At 35.1% G+C, this 21,981-nt stretch overlaps 5 protein-coding genes and 1 pseudogene across 9 annotated transcripts in view; 2 read left to right on the top strand and 4 right to left on the bottom strand.

Annotated features, from left to right (window-relative positions):
• Nucleotides 1–574, top strand: part of LOC104758955 (CWF19-like protein 2) — a 5,074-nt gene extending 4,500 nt beyond the window's left edge. For both annotated transcript variants that reach the window (XM_019239574.1, XM_019239575.1), the window contains exon 9: nt 217–574. In XM_019239574.1, the coding sequence (XP_019095119.1) occupies nt 217–321 (105 nt within the window). In that variant the 3' untranslated portion in view covers nt 322–574. The remainder of the gene's footprint in view (nt 1–216) is intronic.
• On the bottom strand, nt 802–4,828 carry LOC104758957 (pentatricopeptide repeat-containing protein At1g63330-like). 2 transcript variants are annotated; one of them, XM_019239576.1, is made up of 4 exons: nt 3,244–4,828; nt 2,396–2,827; nt 2,089–2,260; nt 802–1,206 (listed from the first exon to the last, which is right to left on the bottom strand). In XM_019239576.1, exons 1-2 carry the CDS (start codon nt 4,732–4,734, stop codon nt 2,408–2,410), a joined length of 1,911 nt encoding a protein of 636 aa, XP_019095121.1. In that variant the 5' UTR covers nt 4,735–4,828; the 3' UTR covers nt 802–1,206; nt 2,089–2,260; nt 2,396–2,407. The 2 variants fall into 2 exon arrangements, with proteins under 2 accessions (XP_019095121.1, XP_019095122.1); XM_019239577.1 differs by lacking the exon at nt 3,244–4,828 and having other exon boundaries at nt 2,396–3,192.
• On the bottom strand, nt 4,928–6,537 carry LOC104758956 (annotated as a pseudogene).
• On the top strand, nt 17,125–20,566 carry LOC104758961. 3 transcript variants are annotated; one of them, XM_010481934.2, is made up of 12 exons: nt 17,125–17,204; nt 17,473–17,603; nt 17,686–18,379; nt 18,539–18,623; nt 18,738–18,825; nt 18,912–19,096; nt 19,170–19,302; nt 19,396–19,532; nt 19,623–19,697; nt 19,909–20,019; nt 20,237–20,342; nt 20,493–20,566. In XM_010481934.2, exons 2-11 carry the CDS (start codon nt 17,486–17,488, stop codon nt 20,315–20,317), a joined length of 1,707 nt encoding a protein of 568 aa, XP_010480236.1. In that variant the 5' UTR covers nt 17,125–17,204; nt 17,473–17,485; the 3' UTR covers nt 20,318–20,342; nt 20,493–20,566. The 3 variants fall into 3 exon arrangements, with proteins under 3 accessions (XP_010480236.1, XP_010480235.1, XP_010480238.1); XM_010481933.1 differs by lacking the exon at nt 20,493–20,566 and having other exon boundaries at nt 20,237–20,400; XM_010481936.2 differs by lacking the exon at nt 20,493–20,566 and having other exon boundaries at nt 17,126–17,220; nt 20,237–20,400.
• Nucleotides 20,352–21,288, bottom strand: LOC104758960. Its single transcript, XM_010481932.2, has 4 exons — nt 21,168–21,288; nt 20,998–21,077; nt 20,682–20,907; nt 20,352–20,599 (listed from the first exon to the last, which is right to left on the bottom strand). The coding sequence occupies exons 1-4, from the start codon at nt 21,238–21,240 to the stop codon at nt 20,487–20,489; spliced, it is 492 nt and encodes a 163-aa protein (XP_010480234.1). The 5' UTR covers nt 21,241–21,288; the 3' UTR covers nt 20,352–20,486.
• Nucleotides 21,371–21,981, bottom strand: part of LOC104758962 (GTP-binding protein SAR1B-like) — a 2,242-nt gene continuing 1,631 nt past the window's right edge. The window contains exon 3 of the mRNA XM_010481937.2: nt 21,371–21,968. Within this exon, the coding sequence (XP_010480239.1) occupies nt 21,648–21,968 (321 nt within the window). The 3' untranslated portion in view covers nt 21,371–21,647. The remainder of the gene's footprint in view (nt 21,969–21,981) is intronic.

Raw genomic sequence — 21,981 nt, forward strand, 5'->3', positions numbered from 1 at the left:
GAAGCGGAGAGCGAGTGGAGTCAGCACAATTCAAAGAAACTCATAGACACTAGCGTGAAGGGTCTGAGGAACTCTATACCCAAGAATTTCCCTTACTTCCACGTAGAGTTTGGTCTAGACAAAGGGTTTGTTCACGTGATTGATGATGAGCAACAGTTCAATAGCAATCTTGGACTGAATGTAATCAGAGGAATGCTCGAGTTACCGGAAGAAGACATGTACAGAAGAAGAAGGCATGAGCCAGTGGAGAGCCAGAAGAAGGCGGTTGTGAGCTTTGCACGCGAATGGGAACACTTTGATTGGACGAAACAACTTGATTAAAAATATCGATGGCTTGCTCGGTAGTGTCAATTCTTTTCAACAGAAGCATTTCTTGAATGGCATTGCTTTAAACCTCCCCAACTCCTATGCACACATACCAAAAGTAAGGAAGGATTGTTTGAACATTGTTTGTTGTCTTTAACTGTGTACCTATATGTTTGAGATTAGGATGATAACTTCAATCAAAAGCATCAAGAGATGAACACAGAGGTTTCAATTTAGTAGATAAAAGCTGCGTTTAATTGTCCCTTTATTCTTTGGCTTTTGTTTTCCTTCACAGAAAAAAGATACAAGAAGTTGGAAAGACAAAGATCATTCTCCATTAGTAGGTTGTGTCTGGCCCAAGTTAGCATGTCATATCCCAAGTCCAAAAACCCCACATGAACAAAACTTGATGTTCAACATTCATGTATGAACAATTTTGGAATTTTTGATGAGATCATAATTCATAAACCAAATAATGAGATTTTGACAAAAAAAAAAAAAAATCATGAGAGAAACATGTCTGATTGTAAATATGAAAAGAAAACAATATAAACCCATTTTGGTCACCAGAACCGAACCAGATAAATAATCAGACAAAAATTACACATTTCACACTAATTTAACTATAAGTTAACAACCCCATGTTTCATCAGAGATTTCAGACAAATCCTTGATCTCACACTTAATTCAGATCCAAATCTGGACTTGTAGCAACGAACAACTGAAAGAAACCAATGAAGTCAGCTTTCCTTTAGAGTTTTGGTCCCTGAACTTGGAGATCTGGCCGCGGATCATACAAGTACTGTCCAGTTCCAGTACTTTAACTGTGAATTTCAGTGAAGAATGCAACAAATTGCTCATAAGTAGTTATGTACAATGGTTTGCGCCATGGGAACATCACTGCAAGAAAAACAACAAACTAGAGATTTGTCAACAAACGAAGTCAAAATATGCTATTCAATAGAAGGAAAGCAATATTGTGGATAAAAGTGTGTGATCAAGCTCAGAAATGGTTGGCTCATCAGCAGAAGTTTATGAGTCGCAAGATTCCACAAATTAAATACAGTTTTTTCAAACTAAAGATGACCCACACAATGAGAAAAGGGGAGACAAAAAATAAGAAAAATTCAGACTAAAACAGAAATTCTCTGAATCTAATTATTTCAATAACCCACTGGTTCACTCTGTGTTCTCTGGTACTGTTTGGTATTATAATCCAGTGTCACTATCCGTATAAGAAGAAAAAATTGGTATAATTCAAAAGGCTCGTGTTAACTAGAGGTTTACTAGAGGTTTTATGGATATTGAGTCTCAAAAGAGTGAGTCTAAGAATAGAAATAATCATAGGAAAACACAATATGAAGCAATGAGATTAGTCCGAACTGAACGGGATCAAGAACCAATAGTCCAATACCAAAAAGAAGACATTTCATCTCATCCTGCACACTAATCTTAGTATCTAACACACACCATGTTTTCATCAGAGCTTTCATAAGATCCTCAAAAACATTTTTATTCGCATCATCTCAGCAAAGGACGTTTTTGAATTGTCAACAGACAAATCCATTGTTTCAACAAAGAAAACAGCAAAAGTCTGAATCAAAGAACCAAGGATCCTTCCACGAATTCACAGATTCTTTTATGGTAGCTATCTACCTAACTGACTCAGCTAAAGTTGCAAATGCAAAGGTTGCCACATTTTATCACTAAGAATCCAAAAAAACAACAGCTTGAATGATGCACTCTAATTGTTTAAAGCAACCGGTCAGGCTTGCTACTGACCTTTGCTGAGCATTTGTTTGAGCCTTCCACTTTTTCTTTAGGAGAAAGGTAGATCTTTACAATCCAGTTTCATGAAGTCAACCTCATGAGCTCCTCCATATCCAGCAACGTCATGAATATTCTAAGAAGCTTCTGGCCTCGTGATATAAGATCCTCAGTGTAAACATATCACCTATATATTTATAACAAAGTTAAACAAAATGTTACCATCATTTGATTTCCTATGAACTAAAAAACATATTCATGAACATGTAAGGACTGCATTGCAAAGTAATCACTAGTAAATCAACATAAAAGGGTTATTCACCTCAAGGATGGTTTAAGAAAGCATGTCTAGAAAGCTTTTGTCCAATCTCCCATCATACAACATATCAGTGATCAAACTAAATGTTGAAGCATCCCCAGCAAATCTGCAACTCCTCATTTCTTTGATGAGTTCTGCTGATGTAGCTTTGTCACCATTTCTAAGTTGTGCCCTGATCAGCGTATTATACGTACAATCATCTGGGAGAATCCTGTCTTCTTTCATTTTTTTGAACAAGGCATTTGCTTCTTGCATTAAGCCTTTTCCACAAAATCCTGAGATCATAGTATTGTAGGTTATAACATCAGGCTTCCCTCCTTTAAAGCTGAGGCTACAAAACAAAGTCCACCCATCTTCCACCTTCCCAGCTTTGCACATCCCTTCAATCATAATATTATATCTGACAATATCAAGTTCCATTTCACTCTTTTGCAGATCCTGGAATACCACCATTGCTTTCTCTAGCTTCCCGTTGTTACAAAGTCCATCTAACAAAATGTTGTACGTCATAGTATCGGGAGGCACACCATCAGATTCCATCTCTTCGTATACTTTTTGGGCATTATCACAATCTCTAGCTTGAAAAAACCCTTGGATAAGAGTGTTGTAAGTGACAGCGTCGCCATTCAACCCTCTTTCAGACATCTCACGGAAGAGCTCCATACCGTCCTCTACCCTATTACACTTGCAAAATCCTTTTATAAGCGTACTATAAGTCACTACATCTGGGAGAAAGTCCTTGCTAACCATGAACTCAAACATTTTCTTAGCCTCCTCTAGACGATCATGCATACAAAACCCATTGATCANTTATATCTGACAATATCAAGTTCCATTTCACTCTTTTGCAGATCCTGGAATACCACCATTGCTTTCTCTAGCTTCCCGTTGTTACAAAGTCCATCTAACAAAATGTTGTACGTCATAGTATCGGGAGGCACACCATCAGATTCCATCTCTTCGTATACTTTTTGGGCATTATCACAATCTCTAGCTTGAAAAAACCCTTGGATAAGAGTGTTGTAAGTGACAGCGTCGCCATTCAACCCTCTTTCAGACATCTCACGGAAGAGCTCCATACCGTCCTCTACCCTATTACACTTGCAAAATCCTTTTATAAGCGTACTATAAGTCACTACATCTGGGAGAAAGTCCTTGCTAACCATGAACTCAAACATTTTCTTAGCCTCCTCTAGACGATCATGCATACAAAACCCATTGATCAATGAACTGTACGTGACATTATCAGGATCTATTGACCTTTGAATCATCTCCTCATACAATTTTTCAGCCTCTAAAAGCTTCCCCTCTTTCGCATATGCATCGATCAATGCATTAAAAGTGACTACATCGGGGTTGATTTTCTTCTGGATCATATCACTTAGTAGTCGAGAGGCATAACTCCATCTTCCGTAATTACAAAGGCAACTTATGAGTGAGTTATAAGTGAAAACATCTGGTTTGATTCCTTTGTTCTCCATTTCATTGAACAGCTCAACAGCATCGTCAACTTCTCTGTATTTGCAAAGACCATCAATGACTGTGTTGTAGATAACAACATTGGCCTCTATTTTCGCAGCTTCCATCTTCTTGAGAATACTTAAAGCCAAATCAATATCACCTCTCTTACATACTCCATTCACAACCGCACCATAAGTAACAAGATTTGGTTGACAGCCATTTGCAACCATTCTTTCAACTAAAGCCACTGCTTCCGAGGCTTTGTTGTCACGAAAAAGACCATGGATTAGAGGGTTATATATCCATGTATCAAGTTTATATCCCATTTCAACCATTTGATCGACCAAAGCTAGAGCCTCTGAAATCTTTTTACCGTGACAGAACCCATTGAGGATTGAAGCAAGCGTGACGAAATCGGGCTCATATCCCAGTTTCATCATCTTGCCAAGAATAGCTAAAGCAAGAGAGATTTGAGAGCTTCGGCAAAAACAGTTAATCAGAATATTGTAAGTGTAGTGATTATGTGAAATTCCCAGTTTTTGCATTTGCTCGCCCAGAGAGATGACAACATCATACTTCTTCATCTTAGCGATAGCACTCAACAATCTACTGAAATCAAATATGGAAGCGCGTTTACGAGACTGTACCATCTCACTAAACAAACCTATTGCTTCGTCTAACTTCATATCACTCACCCCATTTCTCAGTTTCTCTCTGTAACCATTACTGACGCTAGAAAAAGCTCGTACTATCCAGTAACAAGAACCCAAACTGCAATGGCTAAACGAAGGAGGAGAATTTCCAGTTTTACCTTTCTCAGGAAGACTCCCGTGACCAAATCTCTTCGCCGCCGCCGTCGCAATCGCAAACGATCTCATCATCTTCAGCTGATTAGGTCTCTCTCTCGAGTCTTGAGAGAAATTTGTACCGGGATTTAATTTGGCTCCACCCGGTTTAATTTAATTTTTGGAATATTTAATGTGATCCTAACCAAATCAAGAGAGACACATCACCATGTGGGAAGCAAAGGCTACTTCACCAACACCGACACGCGTCAAAAAAAGAAGTTCAAAAGATTCTAACTAGTTCTTGAGATATTTTTATTATATGGGCATTGGGGTCTTAGACAATTGAAAATGGAATTGAAATTTTGATACAACACGATACACACAACACAACACACAGAAGAAGTAAGCGTTAACGCATCGCAGCAGTACTACTCCTCGAGATATTGACACGTTGTCTTTTGCTGCCCCTTGGATTGTTGTTACAGTCAAAGCTCACGCCATCTCCACCAACCATATCCGTTGCAAGTCCTCTAAGCTCTCTCCCTACTCATCATCAAAACCGAACCAGAAGTTTATTTCCTTGGTCTAACTTAATTTTTTGGTTAATGTTGGTTTACACATTGTACTTATTAAACCAAATTAGTGAAACAGAGAAACTCTCTAATACAAATCTTTTAAATTTTCAAAACCAGCCTACGATTGGTTATTGCTGACAAAAACTTTCTTCAGTTATTCGAGCCGCCAAAACTGAATATACCAAAGAATCTAACCGGTCTAGGACATCTAACCAAACCTAAATCGCATATGATACAAACTGACGAAACATTCTATGTCTAAACCAATAGTCAGAGCTGTTAAACCGGGTGTGGTCATACACTAATTCTAAATGATCAGCTAAAGTATCATGAACCGGGAATTCAAACCGGGAAAGAACTGGGGCATACCTCGTCTTTTTTGACATTGTTCATCATTGAGATCATCTCTTGCATGAAATCGCAGAAATCCTAAATCACACAACACCATTTATTAGGGTCAAACATAAGAAAGAGAAAACGACGTCGTTTCCAATTTTTTTTCCCTAAAGCAGAATCAAAGAGCAGAGTACGAACATCGTCATCATCTTCATGAGGATCGTATAAGCCAGCATCGTACATTGACCTCTTATTCTCATCGTTCAGAACTAATTTAAAAAAAAAAAAAAAAAAAAAATGGGTAGTGCTGTTACTTGAGACGGACGTTAACAAGCGACGCAAATAAAGATAACGATAAAGAATTAACGGACGTTAAGAAGATATTTTTTGAAAGAAAAAAACGTGAAATTACCAGAATAGGCTTCCTGTATTTGTTGAAACCGACGTTTAGCTTCTCCGACGACGCCAGGATTCCGAACGTATCTGTCCGGATGCCATTTCTTCACCAAAATTTCCCAAAAAAATATTTTCAGATCACAGATTAGTAACCAAAAAAAGGGTAATTCTCAGATGATTCATATAAAAAGTAGAAGTACCATGGCTAGCTTACGGTAAGCAGTACGGATATCGGAAACGGAGGCGTCTCTACGAATCCCGAGAACGTTGTAGTAGCTAGATCTGATGTTCGATCCTCCTCCACCTTCTGACGCCATTTTCCGAAAACCGCTAGCTCCTCCGTCTCCGTCTCCGTGGCTGATACGTTTTGGAAGGTTGTTCTGTTATGTAACTCTCTTTAGTTTAAGTCAATTTCACTGTCGAAGCATCGGAAAAATCTGAGAGTTGAAGAAGCAATAGCTCTTTTTTTTTGTGGATGGAGAAGAGAATGGAATGAAACCAACAAACACCAAAAAGAAAATATCTTCGTAGGAGAGAGATGGAAGTTAGAGAAGGAAACTTCGAGAGAGGGTTTGATATTTTTTTCTAATTTTTTTTTATTTAGGTATCAATTCGGACTATATGCAGTATAAATTAATTTAAATAAAATATTATTTGTTTATATAAAATAAAATATGTAAGTGAAGTTCTTTTTAGTTTATTTAAACTCACGTTTATTTTCTGTAAAATACATTTTTAAAATATATAAGTAAGTAATTTTCGTTTATTTTTCCGTAAAATATTTGAACTTGAAATAATTATAAGCTGGTGTAGAAAGTTTTAATGTCTTTTTGTCTCTCTAAAAATCAAAATCACATATTTTATGTTTCACATTATTATCAATATCACTATACCATTAAATAGATAAAACAATAATTTTAAATTAATAGATTTAATTAAACTAATCCTAACTTTAAAAATACAATGAGAAAAATGATAAAAGTGATAAATAAATGAATAATGTTTTTCCTGTGAAATGTAATTTACTTTTAATAAGTAAATGTGTTATAAAAATGATAATTAAATATATTTTTGGATTTAATTGTTGATTAAATCTTTTATTTTTAAAAATTAATAAAAAACATTGGCTCATAATATTAAAGTAGCATATTTGTGTAAATAACTAAAAAGTAAAAGCATTTATTAGAAAGATATAGGAACTCTATCAGCACAATACAACACGTCTCTTTTTGTTGTGAGAGTGTTTCTCTGTCAAATATATAAGGAATATTTTTAATCTTTACGATATTTTGTGATATTACATGTCACGTGTTCGTTAGATTATTGTTGATGGTGTGGAAGCCATTTTAAATTAAGGCCCATGGAAAGCCCAATCTAAGATTAACTTCTATTTCCTTAGAAAGTTAGCCAAAAAGAAATTGTAGGATAACTTATTAAATTAGGCCCATGAAAAGTTTTCAGGGGTGAAATTTGGATCTATATTTTGGTTTTGAGAGCCAAATAAATCTAAGTTATTAAGAACAGATTACATGAACAACGAAACTATCAATAGGGTTGTATGAATCCTCCGTACGAATTCCAAAGGTTAGAGAGATCCATTAGATAATTTAATTTTGTATGGAGAGAGGTAGTCTCACTAGGCGTGTATTTTGTATACAAAAAGAAAATCATAGTTATTTTACTTATTTACGTAACCTATTGAAATTCATTTACAATTTCAACTTTATAAATTATAAATGGTTGTATCATTGCGGGAACAGAAGTTGTTTGCCAAGTTGAGCAAGTGTAGTTTCTAGCAGAGGGAAATGAAAATTTTAGGTCACATTGTTTCTGTAGAGGGAGTTTGTGTAGATTTAGAGAAAATTCAGATCATCAGGGATTGACCTAGATCACAGAATGCCACAGAGATCAAGAATTTCCTTGATTTGGCAGGTTACTACAAGAGATTTGTGAAGGGGTTTGCGAGTAAGGCACGACCGATAACTTAGTTGACAGGGAAGGATGTTCCTTTTGTTTGATTACATGAGGGTGAGGAGGGATTCACAAGCCTGAAAAAAATGCTGACTACTATGCCAGTGTTGCCATTGCCAGAGTAGGGTGAGTGTAATAGCCCTCACCATGACTAAGGCCCGGACGGAACAATCTTTGCTACGACCGGTCAACTAAAGCCCATTATTCCGTCAAGGAAGGACAATTTAGGCTCGGACATTCAAAGGGCCAATACAAGGGAGAGCTGAGGCACACCTAAGGACCGAGAATAAAATGCCATATCAAGATTCATTCTCCGTCAAATGGGAAAAATGGTATGGAAAGTCAGGCTATTAGCAATGTCCCTAAGTTGGGTGAGGAACCCATAGGTAAGATCTTAGGACTAGTCTTATCTAGGAAGCCTTAGCTGGTCTAGGGAGATTAGGAGGAATCAAAGAAAGTGGACTAAGATAGGATGGTACGGGTTAAGGCGATGGTTGGCAATGGTAGTACCGGCGGACATAGGTTGCTTTAGGCAATCCGGATAGTGGCGGTACCAGCTAATGTAACATCCGCGAACTGGAATCCTGGTTTGGGATGTGCATCGATCGATGCTGGAGGAGCATCGGTCGATGCAGGTCAATTTCCTGCGTTTTGACTTAAGTTAAACGCTGCGTTTTGGGCAAAGAGGAAAGGGGAAAACCCCTTAAGTCGTTTCTTTTGTCTCATTAGACGATTTTGGCCGTTTTTGAGAGAAAAGAGAAGATAGAAGAGTGTTCTTGGTGTTCTTGGAGATTTATGTGGATTAGTGGCTTTTTCTGGTGAGATCTGAGGCTTAGGGCGTTGTAGGAGGCTTCTAGAAGTGTTTTCCTGCGTGATTAAGGTTCAGAATCTTCTTGGCAAAGATAAAGGCAAAGTGTGATCGTGGAATCAAGGCAATGAAGAGGAGGATGTTCTAGTGGTTCGCTTGGTTGTCTGGCTTCTGATAGTTTGCTAGAGTTGAGTCCTAGAATGTTGTTTAGGATTGCTGGTTTTCTGGTTTATGCTGTTTGGATCACTAGTTTATGATTTGGAATTTTGGTTATTAGTTATTATTTATTGGATATTGGTATCTGTTATTTCCGCTGTTGGTTGTGTTTGAGGTTAGGTGGCTAGTGGGTATAAGACCACTAGCTGTAGTGTATTTATTATTTATTAATTAAAAAAACGGGTCAGGTCCTTTCAGCTAACGCGGGTCACTATCTGATTGAACCCGGGACGACGGACAGCACACGGACATGGACGAGGACAGGAGCGTACATGGGATCAAGGACGCGTCTACTACCGGAACCAGACGGCCATCGACCCAAGCACCAAACTTGATGCCCGAAGTTACAACAAGGAGCCGAACAGCAGCAAGGACCGCAAGGAAGAAGTGCCTCATCTTTTTCCAAGCTTTTGTCCAAGAACAAGAGACGCTCGATCACGGATCCAACCGACCCGACGGATAGCCAACCGAGGCTCTTATCACGGTCTTCACCATCACACAAGGGTGAAGACCTCCAAGTCATTAGGGAAAGTAGTACTCTTTTCCCACCTTGGGTTTGTCCCAATGGGTTTACCAAGGGGGTTTTAATGAGGCTATAATCCCTAGTGCATGGCCATGGCCAAGGACCATTTCGGCCACGTGGCCATCCTATCTTTAGTTTAAATTCGCTTATGACCGTTGCCTTTTTAATTTTTTCCTGGACGTTGCGTTTTAGTTTTACCCACGTGTTTAGGGTTTGAGAGCTCCCTTATGTAAGCCACCCTATATAAATGGCCTAGACCTCATCATGTAAAGGTAGACTATCAATAATAAAGAGCAAAGTTATCTTTTCCTCTTGTTTTCAGTGATTGAAACGAAACCCTATAAGCTTCACGAACCGGGTTCGTAATCTTCTAGTTCAGCTGTATCACAAGGAGAGCCATCCCTCGTGTGTCGCTACTTCGCCCCACTTCTACCCCCATCTAACCGAGAGTCTAACGAGTCGAGCATCTCCTCGTGAACCTCTTACCATCCATCTTTATCGTTCCTTAGTGTTATTTCCATCCGTACGCCGTTCACGTCACAACTGAACCTTACTTCCGATCCGTTCCGATGGGCTTGCTCCGTCCGTGGTCCGGGATCATATCACTATCGGTGATCCAGACGATAGTAGTACTAGTTAACGCAGATTTTTATTAGTAGCCCGGACAATGGTGGCAATGGCCAGCACATGATGACTAGCGGTAACGCGGATAGTTGTATCACCTGTCGATGCAGGTTGCCATGGGTAATTTGCACGAGGGAAGGATTGGTCTTGTATGTATCATTTTTCTAAGGTGGCACGCGGGCAGGTAACCTTATGTATCACCCACCAGTTCGGTACCCGGCGGTTGTACATGGTCGTACCGATATGCTAATGGACTGACGGTCGAGATGCAAGGGCGCCAGTTGAAGGGAATGGACAACCAGGATATTCCCAAGGTGATTCTTATCCGATCAGCCTTCATCCTTATCCCCATGGCCGTGAAGCTTATCCACTGAAGTCAACCCTATCTGTTCGCCATGTGTCACCACCAGAGCCGCGAAGGATGTCCGCCATGTGTTGCACCAAGGGCCGCCCAATGCCACCTCCTTCTTTGTTAAACCGACCTTGGAAGGCTATATAAACATCCCCTTTCGCCCCATTTGTTCCTCATACCCGAAAGCCTATTAGAAAACCTTAGAGTTTAGGAAGAGCGCGCGGAGAGCTGCGAAGCGCCGGAAAAATTTAGGTGAGTTCCCGAACGCGTGGAAGTAGCACGTGAATACACTAGTTTAATTTTTGTTTATTTAATTATTTAACTGAGGTTAGTATTAATTACTTGATTAGTTTAGGATTAAGCTAGTTAAGTAGGATTAAGTTAGTTGAGTATGATTAAGTTAGTTAATTAAGGTTAAGTTAGTTAATCATGTTTAAGTTAAATTAATTAGGGTTAAACTTAGTTAATTAGGATTAAGTTAGTTGATTAAGATTAAGTTAGTGATTAATACTTAAGATTAAGTTAGTGATTAGTACTTAAGCTGAACTGCTTAGTATTTAAAATTTCTACATTCAAATTCAACTAATAATTACAATTAGAGTCATTTGGTAATTTTTTTGTTGTTGATATATAAAACAAATTAATCAACACCGGGTATTATTTCAATAGTCTGGATTCAAACAGAAGATTGGGCTAATGAATTAATCAACAAGGGAGATTATTTCTATAGGTTCACTTGCATGCATGAATGTCTTCACACTAATGAGGTTTAACTAGGTTAACTGAGTCTTGTGAGTAGGGGTGTCAAAGTGGGGAAACCTACCAATCAATAATCCAATGACTTTAGACTTAGATGGTTTGTGAGTTAATCCAATTCATTTGTTAAATAGTTTGAGTCAATCCATCAACCCAATTTTTTATTTGATAACAAAAAGATCAGCTCATATGAGCCAATTGGAAGGTCCATCAACCCAATTGTTTGATGGTTTTAAAGATTAAATAAGTTTACCCAGAATAATAAAATAATGAATTATTATTATTGTATATTATCAATATATCATGAGTTGCTCTAGAGAGAAAGTTGTGATATTAAGTTTTTGGCACGAAAATTTTAAAAATGTATTATTGGTGAGAAATTGCGGACTCCTGTTTTTTTGGCGGAAAATATATAAAAAATCACATTTTTGGCAGAAAATTACATAATCTCATTTTTGACGGAAAATTATGGAATCACTTTTTGGCAAAAAATTGTAAAAATCATATTTTTGACTAGAAAATTATTGAATCATGTTGTCCGGCCAAAAAAATTATTCCGTATTTTCTCTGCCAAAATCCCGGTCTCACAGTTTTGGTGCGGAAAAGTTTGGGCTAAGAGAGATTGATGTGATCAGAGACCTAATAAGATTAGGTTTGTTTCTGTTTATAAAATCGGTTAGACATTTGATTCGGATATATGTGGCTTATATATTTGATTTATATTGTTTAATTCCACTAAACCATTTTCACCCAAACCATTTCTACCTAACTTATTAAACTCACTAGGTATTGATTCCCTACGCGGGTGGGGGAACTCATTTTAATAAAAATTTATTAAATTTTTTATTTAATTATAGATATTTATTAAGTTATTTAGTAATTAATTTAAAAATACAATTTTTTGAAAATTATTTATATATTGATCGAGAAATATTCTTAAAAAATAACTTTACTTTCACGTGTGATTAACAGAAACTTCATGTTGATGTGTCGTTCTCAAAGAGTTTTCTGTTCATTTAATTAATGTGTTACCCTTTGACTAGAATATTTATAGATTTTGTCATTGATGTTTACACATATTTCACTTAATTATTTTGAACAAAATTATATTTAAAATATGCAATTGAGGGATACAAACCTTTACAATTAAATAAATAATGTTTAATGTTATAAACACAAGATAGGTAGTTACATTTTTTAAATAATATGTAATGTACTCAAATTCACATATTTTATTTAGTTCTTTTTTCTAATTCAATATTATATAAACAGTAGTTGCAAACATTTATACATATATATATATATATATATATATATATATATTCTTATGTTTATTACCACATAATTATATAGTTGAACATATATAACATATGGCATCACCATATATATAGTTGAACATATATATTCTTATGTTTATTACCATATGATAACATATGGCATCACCATATCTATAGATTTAAAAAAATGTGTAAGTTTGAATAGACACAACTGTTTGTAAAATACACATCTTTACAATGAACATACGCAACTTTCTAAACAGAAGCAACCGTAGAAAAAAAATTTACAAAAAAATAAAATGAAATAAGCTACAAAAAGACACAACTGTTATTGGCATTTATTCGCACCATCATGTCATTTTAAGAGTGTTCCTCAATTAATAGTTTTAATATCTTTGTAAATTTTTCATACAATTATTTTGAAAATATATAGTGTCATATACAATGATTTCAGATTGTTATTTAAACAACAACAACATAAAGTGATAAATAAAATAAATCTAAAAACAAAATATTGAGTTAAAATTTATCTAATTAATATCTATTACATTTTTTCAATTAACTCTTTCTTCATAAGGTGATGTCATATGACATAAAAAAAATTACATCTATATATATATATATATATATATATATATGTTGAACTATATAATTATGTGGGAATACACATAAGAATATAAGATGTTCAAATGTATAAATGCAGCACTTATATTTACATAATATTAAAATTGAAAATGGAACTAAAATAAACTATATTTTTGGTAAGTGGTTAAGTTTTATACAAGTTTTCTGTTTTTTCTATCATACAATGTCGAAACAACTTATTGAAGGGAAACCAACTAAAACAAAATATGATGATTTAAGTACATAAAATATTTTTTTTTAAAATGCAACTACCTATCATATGTTTATAGCATAAATCAGTTTATTTGATCGTAAAGATTTTTATCCTTCAATTTCATATTTAACTTGTAATTTTGTTTTAGTTCATTGAGTGAAATATGTGTAAATATGTGTAATTTTGCAATAAATATTTTATTAAAGTGATATCGCGGGGGCTCATAACCTAGTATGGTATAAGTTCATTCTTTTGTCAAAAGTTTTTTTTAAAAAAAAAACCTGAACGCTCAATATTTTTGGTTTACTTTTAATTTGATTGGTATTTTGGTTCGACTGATCACGATGTAGCGCTTAAAGTCTTAAACCGTGACATAGTGGCATAGTTCACAGAGCTTGATTGTCTGACTAACAAAGACGAAGGGGCCTCACCGCAAAGAATCCTAGCATAGAAATAATCGGGAATTTTTTGTTTGGGGATCTTTCAATTAAACAGGTTAGAATCATTTCTTTTAATATATTTTAATAATTAATATATTAATCTAAATAATGAAAACGGTGTTTTTAGTAACTTAAACATGAATAAGATTGCAATTACATAAGTGACAAGCTACATGAAAAATGGTTATAATAACCACAGGAAAATGTGACCCTTTAAATTATTTTTAGGTTTTTAAAATGTTAATAAGTAAATAAATGTATATATCAAATAAGTATAAGAAAGAGATGTGAAAATGTAAATCATTTTCTAAGAAACTGATTAAATTTTATTTTCAAAATATTATATATATATATATATATATATATTTTATTAAATTATAGGAACTTTTTCACCTATAAATAATGTATGTCTAAAAACAATTTTGAGTACTTGAAAATTATTGGTTGTTAAATTTTGAATTCATTGAGAACTTAACATGTTTAAATAAAAATTGTTAACCTTTTGTTTTAAAGAAATAAATAGATTTGGAAGGACATGAGTGGTAGATATATGAATATCTTAGTGAAATTGTACATGAAGAAGACTTAAAATAAAATGTAACCCGTAGTAAAATTTAATAAAATAATTTAACCTTTCAGATTTTTTTACATCTTTATCATTAAAAATAAATTAATAAAGAGTACTTGATAGTTATCAAAAATGTACTATGGGAACTTTTAGTAAAATGTACAACTATATGAGACAGACAGATGATGAGAAAAAAATATATATATAATAAAAATAGAAAACATAAAGTATGGTAAAGAGACACAATACTAAATGAAAAGAACATAAAGAAAAGTTGTAATGAAAAATATGATCTCTTATAAAAAAAATGTTAAACATTTATAAATAGAAACAACAAAAAACAAACCAAAAGTTACAGTGGTTCGACAAATAAATTAAATTTAATTAAACGACAAAAATAAATTATGTAAATATATTTTAGTAATATTGACATAACCATACATATCAAATTTACCAAAAGCTGCAACGGTTCATAAAATAAGTAAATTTTTTTAATGATTCATCAAATAATCTACATTTGTCGTGGTTTAATTAAAAGGTTGCAAAATCCATTTAAATATATTTTAGTAATCAAAAAATAAATAATAATAATTTATTAAGAGTTTATCGGAGTGATGTGATCTATAAATATTAAACATGCCAAATGTTGCAATGGTTCAGTTAAACGATTAAAATAAAATCTATAAATCTATTTTAATAAATAAAAATTAACAATTTTTGAAAAATTATACTCAAAGACTGAATATAAATAAATATTACAACGATTATTGTCAAAAAAAAAATTATTACAATGATTCATTAAGTAAATCTAAATTGCAATAAATTTCTCACACTGATGAGAAGTCATTTTAAGATCACAATGTTAAAATTTTGTATGTTGATAAGTAATTTAGGGAGTATAAAATGACATTGAAAATTGAATTTCAAATTATTTCGATTCATCATATTACGAAAAAATTTGTGTTGAAAAGAAAGTTTGATAATATCCAAAAGAAGAACAAATATAGATAAATATGTGTACATTTGAACTGAAAAAACTGTTTGTAAGAGACACAACTTTACATTCAACAGAAGCACCTTTAAAAAAATACATAACCGTATAAGTTTTCTGTCCAAAAATACAAAATAAAATAATGAAAAGGTACAACGAAAATTTGCAACTATTCTTTGTATTTATTCAGATTGCTATTATCAAAAAAATAACAAATATATAGATTCCTAAAAATATAAAAATTTGAATAGACACAACTGTTTGTAAGAGACATAACTCTACATTCAACAAGCGCAACTTTCTAAAAAGACATAACCGTAAAAGTTTTATGTCAAAAAATATAAAATAAAATATTTTATGAAAAGGTAAAAAGAAAATTTGTAATTGTTCTTTACATTTATTCAGATTGTTATTATTATATAGATTAACTCATTTAACCCATTAATCCGTTAATACCCAAATTTCTAATGGTCCAAGAGTTGGATTGGTTTGGATTAACCCATTAACTTTAACCCATTTTGACATCGCTATATGTGAGTGAAATGATTTTGCAAGTGCCAACATCGTAAAATTAATAATGTACATAACATCTTCACTAAATAACATATATCTCATTATCTTATTTAATGAACCATTTGTTATATTTTTATACTTTTGTTTTGGATAATTTCATCATTCGTGAATTGCATTATTATTCATAAGTTTTACATTGTTATTACAATCAATATGCAATCAAATAATCAACAATAACACTCACATTCAGTCCTTAGCTTTTTTACTAAAGGTCTGATGACAATCAATAACTTTAGTCTCGTTCGATTGGTTTGCAAATTCAAAAGTTCGATAGAAGAAAAGAAAGTTAACCAAATTCAAACATCGGTTCAAAAGTAATAAACATGGGTTCGGTTCATGTAAAATTATGGGTTCCAAATTCAAGTAACTTTGGTATATTTTCTTTATTGAGTACATGTATTTTAAACGATTTTGGTACATTCGGTTTCGATTTAGGCCAAAAAAAATTTGAAAATTATTTCTTTAAAAAAACTGATAAACGGATCAGTTCTCATTACCGAACTTATCACCGAATTAAAATAAAACAATCCTATCATTTTATGCTGAAACCGAAATAACACCGGACAAAATTAACGAAATTCTAGTTCGGTCCACACGCGTACGCTTTTAGCTGTATTCTAAGCAAGGGTGTTAGGGGTAGATTCCCCTCCTCCTACACAAGGCCCAGTACAGGAAGAATCTCCCAAGGTCCAAATAATCACTTAAAAGGAGAGAGGGGTACTTCGGTCCTTTTAAGTGACAAACCGACACGACTTTGTATAAATACGAACGTACGACGCTTAAGAAAGGGATCCACAAAAAAAGAGGAGTTAAACGCTATCAAAACCGCAAGTGATTAGCTAAGTATCTCGTCCAGAGCATAACCGACGAGCCTCAAGCTCGTCTTCCCACGTTCCTTTTACTCGTTTATTTGTCTACCGTTGTAATCCGAATTATCGTGCTCGAGCATCGAGTTAATAAAGAAAGATTCGACATCCTTTTTACCGAGCTATAAATCTTTAATTGTGACGGATATCAACATCAACGGAAGGCTGCCAAGGCATATTAAATACACATTGAAAGAACAAAAATACCGGACCGAATTAACGAAATTCCGGTTCGGTCCACACACTTAGTTGTGGCCTTGTGGGCATGTTAAATACATCAAAAGACAAAAAGACCCTCAGAGATTAGATCAATTTACATTTGAAACCTAGATAAACGGAGTCAACGGACGGATATTTTGCCGTTAGAGGAAAGATACCGTCCTCTTCTAAACAACTCTTCAACTTCTCTCTCTCTCTCTCTCTCTTTCCTCGTTCCTCCTGCCATCCTCGCCGGTAAGTCAAATCTCCGGTGAGAAACTTTTTATACAATACAATCTTCTTTGTTCCATATAATTATGTGTGTTTTATAGTTACCGCTTTATCACAACAAACAACTCTAGAAAAATTGGATTTTCATAATAACCCCTTCACTCTTTTCTTAAAAAAATCTGAAATTTTGATTTCAAAGTTTCGTTTTTTCTTTACATAAATCATCTCTAACTGCTTGATTTGGTCAAAGATTGTAACTATTTTGTTTTGACATCAGTTTTTTTTTTACTAGGAGAGGTTTCAAAATGGGTTTGGATCCTGAACAAGCTGAAGCAGGAACAGTGTGTTTACATGCTTATTCAGATTTAACTTATGTATCTCCACTTGTGTTCTTGTATCTTCTCAAAGAATGTTATAAATATGGTAAGTCCTTAGCTCGACTGTATTGCTTTTTATTAGTCCCCAATTGTGTGCGGTTTAAGTAAATGAATGGGTGTGTTTTCAGGAAGTTTGAAGGCAACTAAGAAGTTCCAAGCTTTGCAGTATCGAGTTCATCAAGTTCTTGCTAATAAACCTAAACCAGGACCTGCTACTTTCATTGTTAAGTGTCTCATTGTGCTTCCTATGTTTGGTGTATATGGTGAAGGGTTTAGTCACTTGGTTATATCAGCTCTTCGTCGTTTCTTTAAATCAGTATCTGAACCACCAACAAGTGAAGATGATATGTCTTCCGCGAGAAAACTAGCTGCTCAGTTCTTCCTTGCTACAGTTGGAGGTTCTGTAAGTTATGATGAGAAGGTGATGTTGCATACCCTTAAAGTGTTTGATGTGGGTTTATCCAGCATTGATGAAGTCTTTTCTGTCTCGGATGTTTGGCATAGACATGGTTTTGCTTGTGGAAGTGCGTTTCTGGAACAATACATTTCTGACTTGATCAAGTCGAAATCTTTCATGACGGCTGTGTCTTTGTTAGAGCATTTCTCTTTCCGTTTCCCTGGAGAAACCTTTCTTCAACAAATGATTGAGGATAAAGACTTTCAAGCTGCGGAGAAATGGGCTACTTTCATGGGAAGGCCCAGTTTATGCATTCTTGTCCAAGAATATGGTTCAAGGAATATGTTGAAGCAGGCGTACAATGTCATAAAGAAGAACTATCTCCAGCATGAATTTCCGGAATTGTGTTACAAGTGTAAAGAAAGGTTGTTGCAGTCGCTTTTGCTTCTGATTGTAAACATTAGACAGCTTTATCTTTTATACCTGTTTTGGATCTTGTCTATCTAGAATCAGCAAGTCAGCTGAGGAGAATACATATGCAGAATTAACACTAAAAGATTATCTTCTTTTCGATTACCTGGCAGTGCACTGAAGGATCTGGCAGAAAAAGCATGCTGGGATGTTGCTGAGAATATGGCAAAAGGTGATAGACAGCTTCTTGAGTATCTGGTAAGCACTTGTTGTACATATTCATTTTCTAGGGAGATTTGTAACATGAAGTGGTCATTTGTTTTGTATAATCATCTGTTTAACTGAAGTGTTGGTGGCTTTTTGAGTTTATAGGTCTACTTGGCAATGGAAGCGGGGTACTTGGAGAAGGTTGATGAACTGTGTGATCGATATTCACTTGAAGGTCTGCCAAAAGCACAAGGTATATATATATATTGCTGCACGGAACCTCACCTAGTGGTTTCAAAACTGTAAGAAGCTTACAATGGTACTCTTTATGTTGTTCAGAGGCTGAGGTTTGTTTTCTTGAAAAAATCTTTCTGCGTCTCAACGATCTAGCTGTGGAGGATGTAGTCTGGGTTGATGAAGTAAATGAGTTGAGGAAAGCAACTTCTTTTCTTCAAGGATGTAGAGTTGTGGGTATTGACTGTGAATGGAAACCCATTTATATCAAAGGCAGTAAACCGAGCAAGGTAAATTACTTTTACAGTCACTTCCATTCCTAACATGCTGTAACATTCTTATCGTTGTTTTTCTTCTTAACAGGTTTCAATCATGCAAATTGGAACTGATAGCAAAATTTTCATATTGGACTTGATAAAGCTTTACAAAGATGCCTCTGAAATTCTGGACAACTGCCTTGGCCAAATTTTGCAATCGTATAGAATATTAAAGCTCGGTATATGTGAAGTCTATCTTCTTCTCTTTTTGCCTACTTTATAAAGATAAATTCTTTTACTGAGCAAACACCGTGATCATGAATTATCTTTAGGTTATAGTTTTCAATGTGACATCAAGCAGTTGGCCCTTTCATATGGGGATCTGGAATGTTTCAAGCGCTATGACATGTTGTTAGATATTCAAAATCTTTTCAAAGAAACATGTGGTGGTTTAGCAGGACTGACAAAGGTGAGCTTTTGTCTTTTTGTTATATAGCTCCTAGTTCACAGAATCCTTTAATATTACATTCTTGTCATTGTTGTTCTTTGTTTGTGTCAGAAAATATTGGGGGTGTCTCTGAACAAAACAAGACGCAATAGCGACTGGGAACAAAGGCCTTTGACCCAGAATCAGGTATATAATCTTATCCATTATCTGTTTAGCTAGAACCTGACTGACACTAGAAAAACCTACTGAAGAATGTTTTCATATATGTGTTGTCATGATTATGAGGGACCACAGTTCACATTTGTTATATAGTTAGTGTCTGCCTAAAATTTGACCGAGTTATGAGTGAGAGGGTGAAAGCATAGTTGTCGAATCTGATATTAAGTGTATTGTGCAGCTAGAGTATGCTGCTCTTGATGCTGCGGTGCTGATTCGCATATTTCGCCATGTTCGCGATCATCCTCCACATGACAGTAGTTTGGAAACAGTCCAGTGGAAATCTCAAATTGTAAGTAGCTCTCATATAAATGCCCTTATCTTTTAACAGATAGTTTAAGCCGATTTTCGTAGTCAAAATCATCAGGTTTCATGTCTTACTTACAAAATATGAGTTTGATGATATCTTAAAGAGTTAGTTTTGTTGGGATGATATGTGATTAAAATGGCATTTTGGTGTGTAAAGCTTGCGATATGGAATCTAACATGATCCTATAAATTTTGTGCAGGTTTCCCACATGGATAACCCGAAGTGGAAGAAGAAGAAGCCTAAGTGCCATTCCATGCAAACATCAGCTTCAGTCATTTAACAAGCCATTGAAAAGAAAGGAGCAAGTGTGTAAATATTCGTTCAAACTCTAAAATGAAAAGATACATTTAACCGTAGCTTCTCTATGTATGATTTGCTTTAATTAAAAAAACAAAAGAAATCTTGTTTCAGAGTAACAAAAAAAGAGATCTTAACAGGGAGAATATCATTTACAGGATCAACGGTACAAACCCGAGAACTAGTCCAATGAACAATCCAGGCAGCTTTTTACCGGCCTTGCCAAAATAGAGTCCCTGAGCATAATCTCCCACATTGAAGTTTCCTATATATCCAGACTCAAGTCAAGTTCATGTTTCATAGTTATGTGTAGGATGTTAAGTTAGGGGTATTTCATGGTTAAAAACCTCGTGTGAAAGATGAGCTGCAGCCACCACGGAGGGTGTTCCTGATATCTCTCGGGGTAGCCCGATTGTAAAAAACAAAATCAGACATGACGCTATTGATGCATGTAAGTACAAGTTCTGTCTCCGCGGAACAAGGACCGTTGCAGAACCTGTCTGTTTCCTCTGGTGGAACCTTGAATTCACCTCCTGCGTTTAGTCTGAACGCCTCACTGCACCCTCTGTAGAGCTGCAGCAAAAAAAAAGATGGAGAAAAAAGCTATTGTCAAACAGTGATTTCTTTTTACGAGGTTTTGTCATTGATCATACTACCACTTACCAGGTTATTGTTAAAACAGAACGCGGCTCTCTGAACCAAAATCCCTGCGCCTCCAATTACACCACCACCCTGCGCATTGACTGCATCAACAATCTCAAGAGAATGAAAACCAAATTCACTTAATGAGTGTCTTAACAAAGAGAATTTGAGACTGAAAGACCAAACTGCACCTGAATATCTTTGACTATCAAATAGCAACACTGCATACAGTAGACATAATCTTAACACCGTCCGAACATTCATGGCAAACAAAGAGAGAGAGAGCGGGAGACTGAGATTGATTGCTGAATCGATATTATTTAGGGTGAGGTAGGACACACGTTAATATAAAGTGAAAGCGTACGTTCAAAAAAGTTGGTGATCTAACTTGGAATAGTGTTCAATGAAACATTATAAGCAGTTGACAAAAATGTGGACCAGAGAGACATGAAATAAGTTTGGAAATGCAAGCCACCAAACTTATGTTTAACACAGGAAACAACAAAAAAAAAACAAAAGAGTGTTCAAGACTTCTAGGAGAAGGATGTGATATCATCATCAATCACAAATCTTTTAGCTTGAAGAAATAGACAAATTGTACGGAAAATCTTCTCAGGGTTTGGTTTGAAATATGAAGAAAAAAAAAAGACTTGATGATGTTCTGTCTGTCCTTAGTTGATGTACTGAGAGAGCCATTTGAATCCCTCGCCATAACCCATTTTCCGGACAATGCTGCACATGAAGACCTCGAGTGGACGAACACCAGAGTCTCCAAGTGTAACTTTTCCCTTGCCGGTGGTGAAGTTAGTGAGACCCAAGTGATACCTCAATTCATCTTCAGAAGCTGCATAAGGGATATCAATCTTGTTTCCAAGAATCAGAAAGGGAACGGTTGCAAGGGCTTCATCTGAGAGAAGAGCGTCAAGCTCTCTTTTAGACTCAGCAAATCTTTCTTTGTCATAAGCATCCACAAGGTAAACAACAGCATCAACCTTTATGCAACCA

Source organism: Camelina sativa, chromosome 17, assembly GCF_000633955.1.
Source record: "Camelina sativa cultivar DH55 chromosome 17, Cs, whole genome shotgun sequence".
Classification (NCBI taxonomy): domain Eukaryota; kingdom Viridiplantae; phylum Streptophyta; class Magnoliopsida; order Brassicales; family Brassicaceae; genus Camelina; species Camelina sativa.

Excerpts from the sequence above, each read along its gene's own strand:
- LOC104758957 (XM_019239576.1), bottom strand. The coding sequence starts at position 4,734 with ATGATGAGATCGTTTGCGATTGCGACGGCGGCGGCGAAGAGATTTGGT. Across the intron at positions 2,828-3,243 it reads CAATGGTGGTATTCCAGGAT|CTGCAAAAGAGTGAAATGGA; the intron begins CTGCAAAAGAGT and ends GTATTCCAGGAT.
- LOC104758961 (XM_010481934.2), top strand. The coding sequence starts at position 17,486 with ATGGGTTTGGATCCTGAACAAGCTGAAGCAGGAACAGTGTGTTTACAT. Across the intron at positions 18,624-18,737 it reads GACAGCTTCTTGAGTATCTG|GTCTACTTGGCAATGGAAGC; the intron begins GTAAGCACTTGT and ends TTGAGTTTATAG. Across the intron at positions 19,303-19,395 it reads GTATAGAATATTAAAGCTCG|GTTATAGTTTTCAATGTGAC; the intron begins GTATATGTGAAG and ends AATTATCTTTAG.
- LOC104758960 (XM_010481932.2), bottom strand. The coding sequence starts at position 21,240 with ATGAATGTTCGGACGGTGTTAAGATTATGTCTACTGTATGCAGTGTTG. Across the intron at positions 21,078-21,167 it reads TGATAGTCAAAGATATTCAG|TCAATGCGCAGGGTGGTGGT; the intron begins GTGCAGTTTGGT and ends TTGTTGATGCAG. Across the intron at positions 20,908-20,997 it reads TCTGTTTTAACAATAACCTG|CTCTACAGAGGGTGCAGTGA; the intron begins GTAAGTGGTAGT and ends TTTTTGCTGCAG.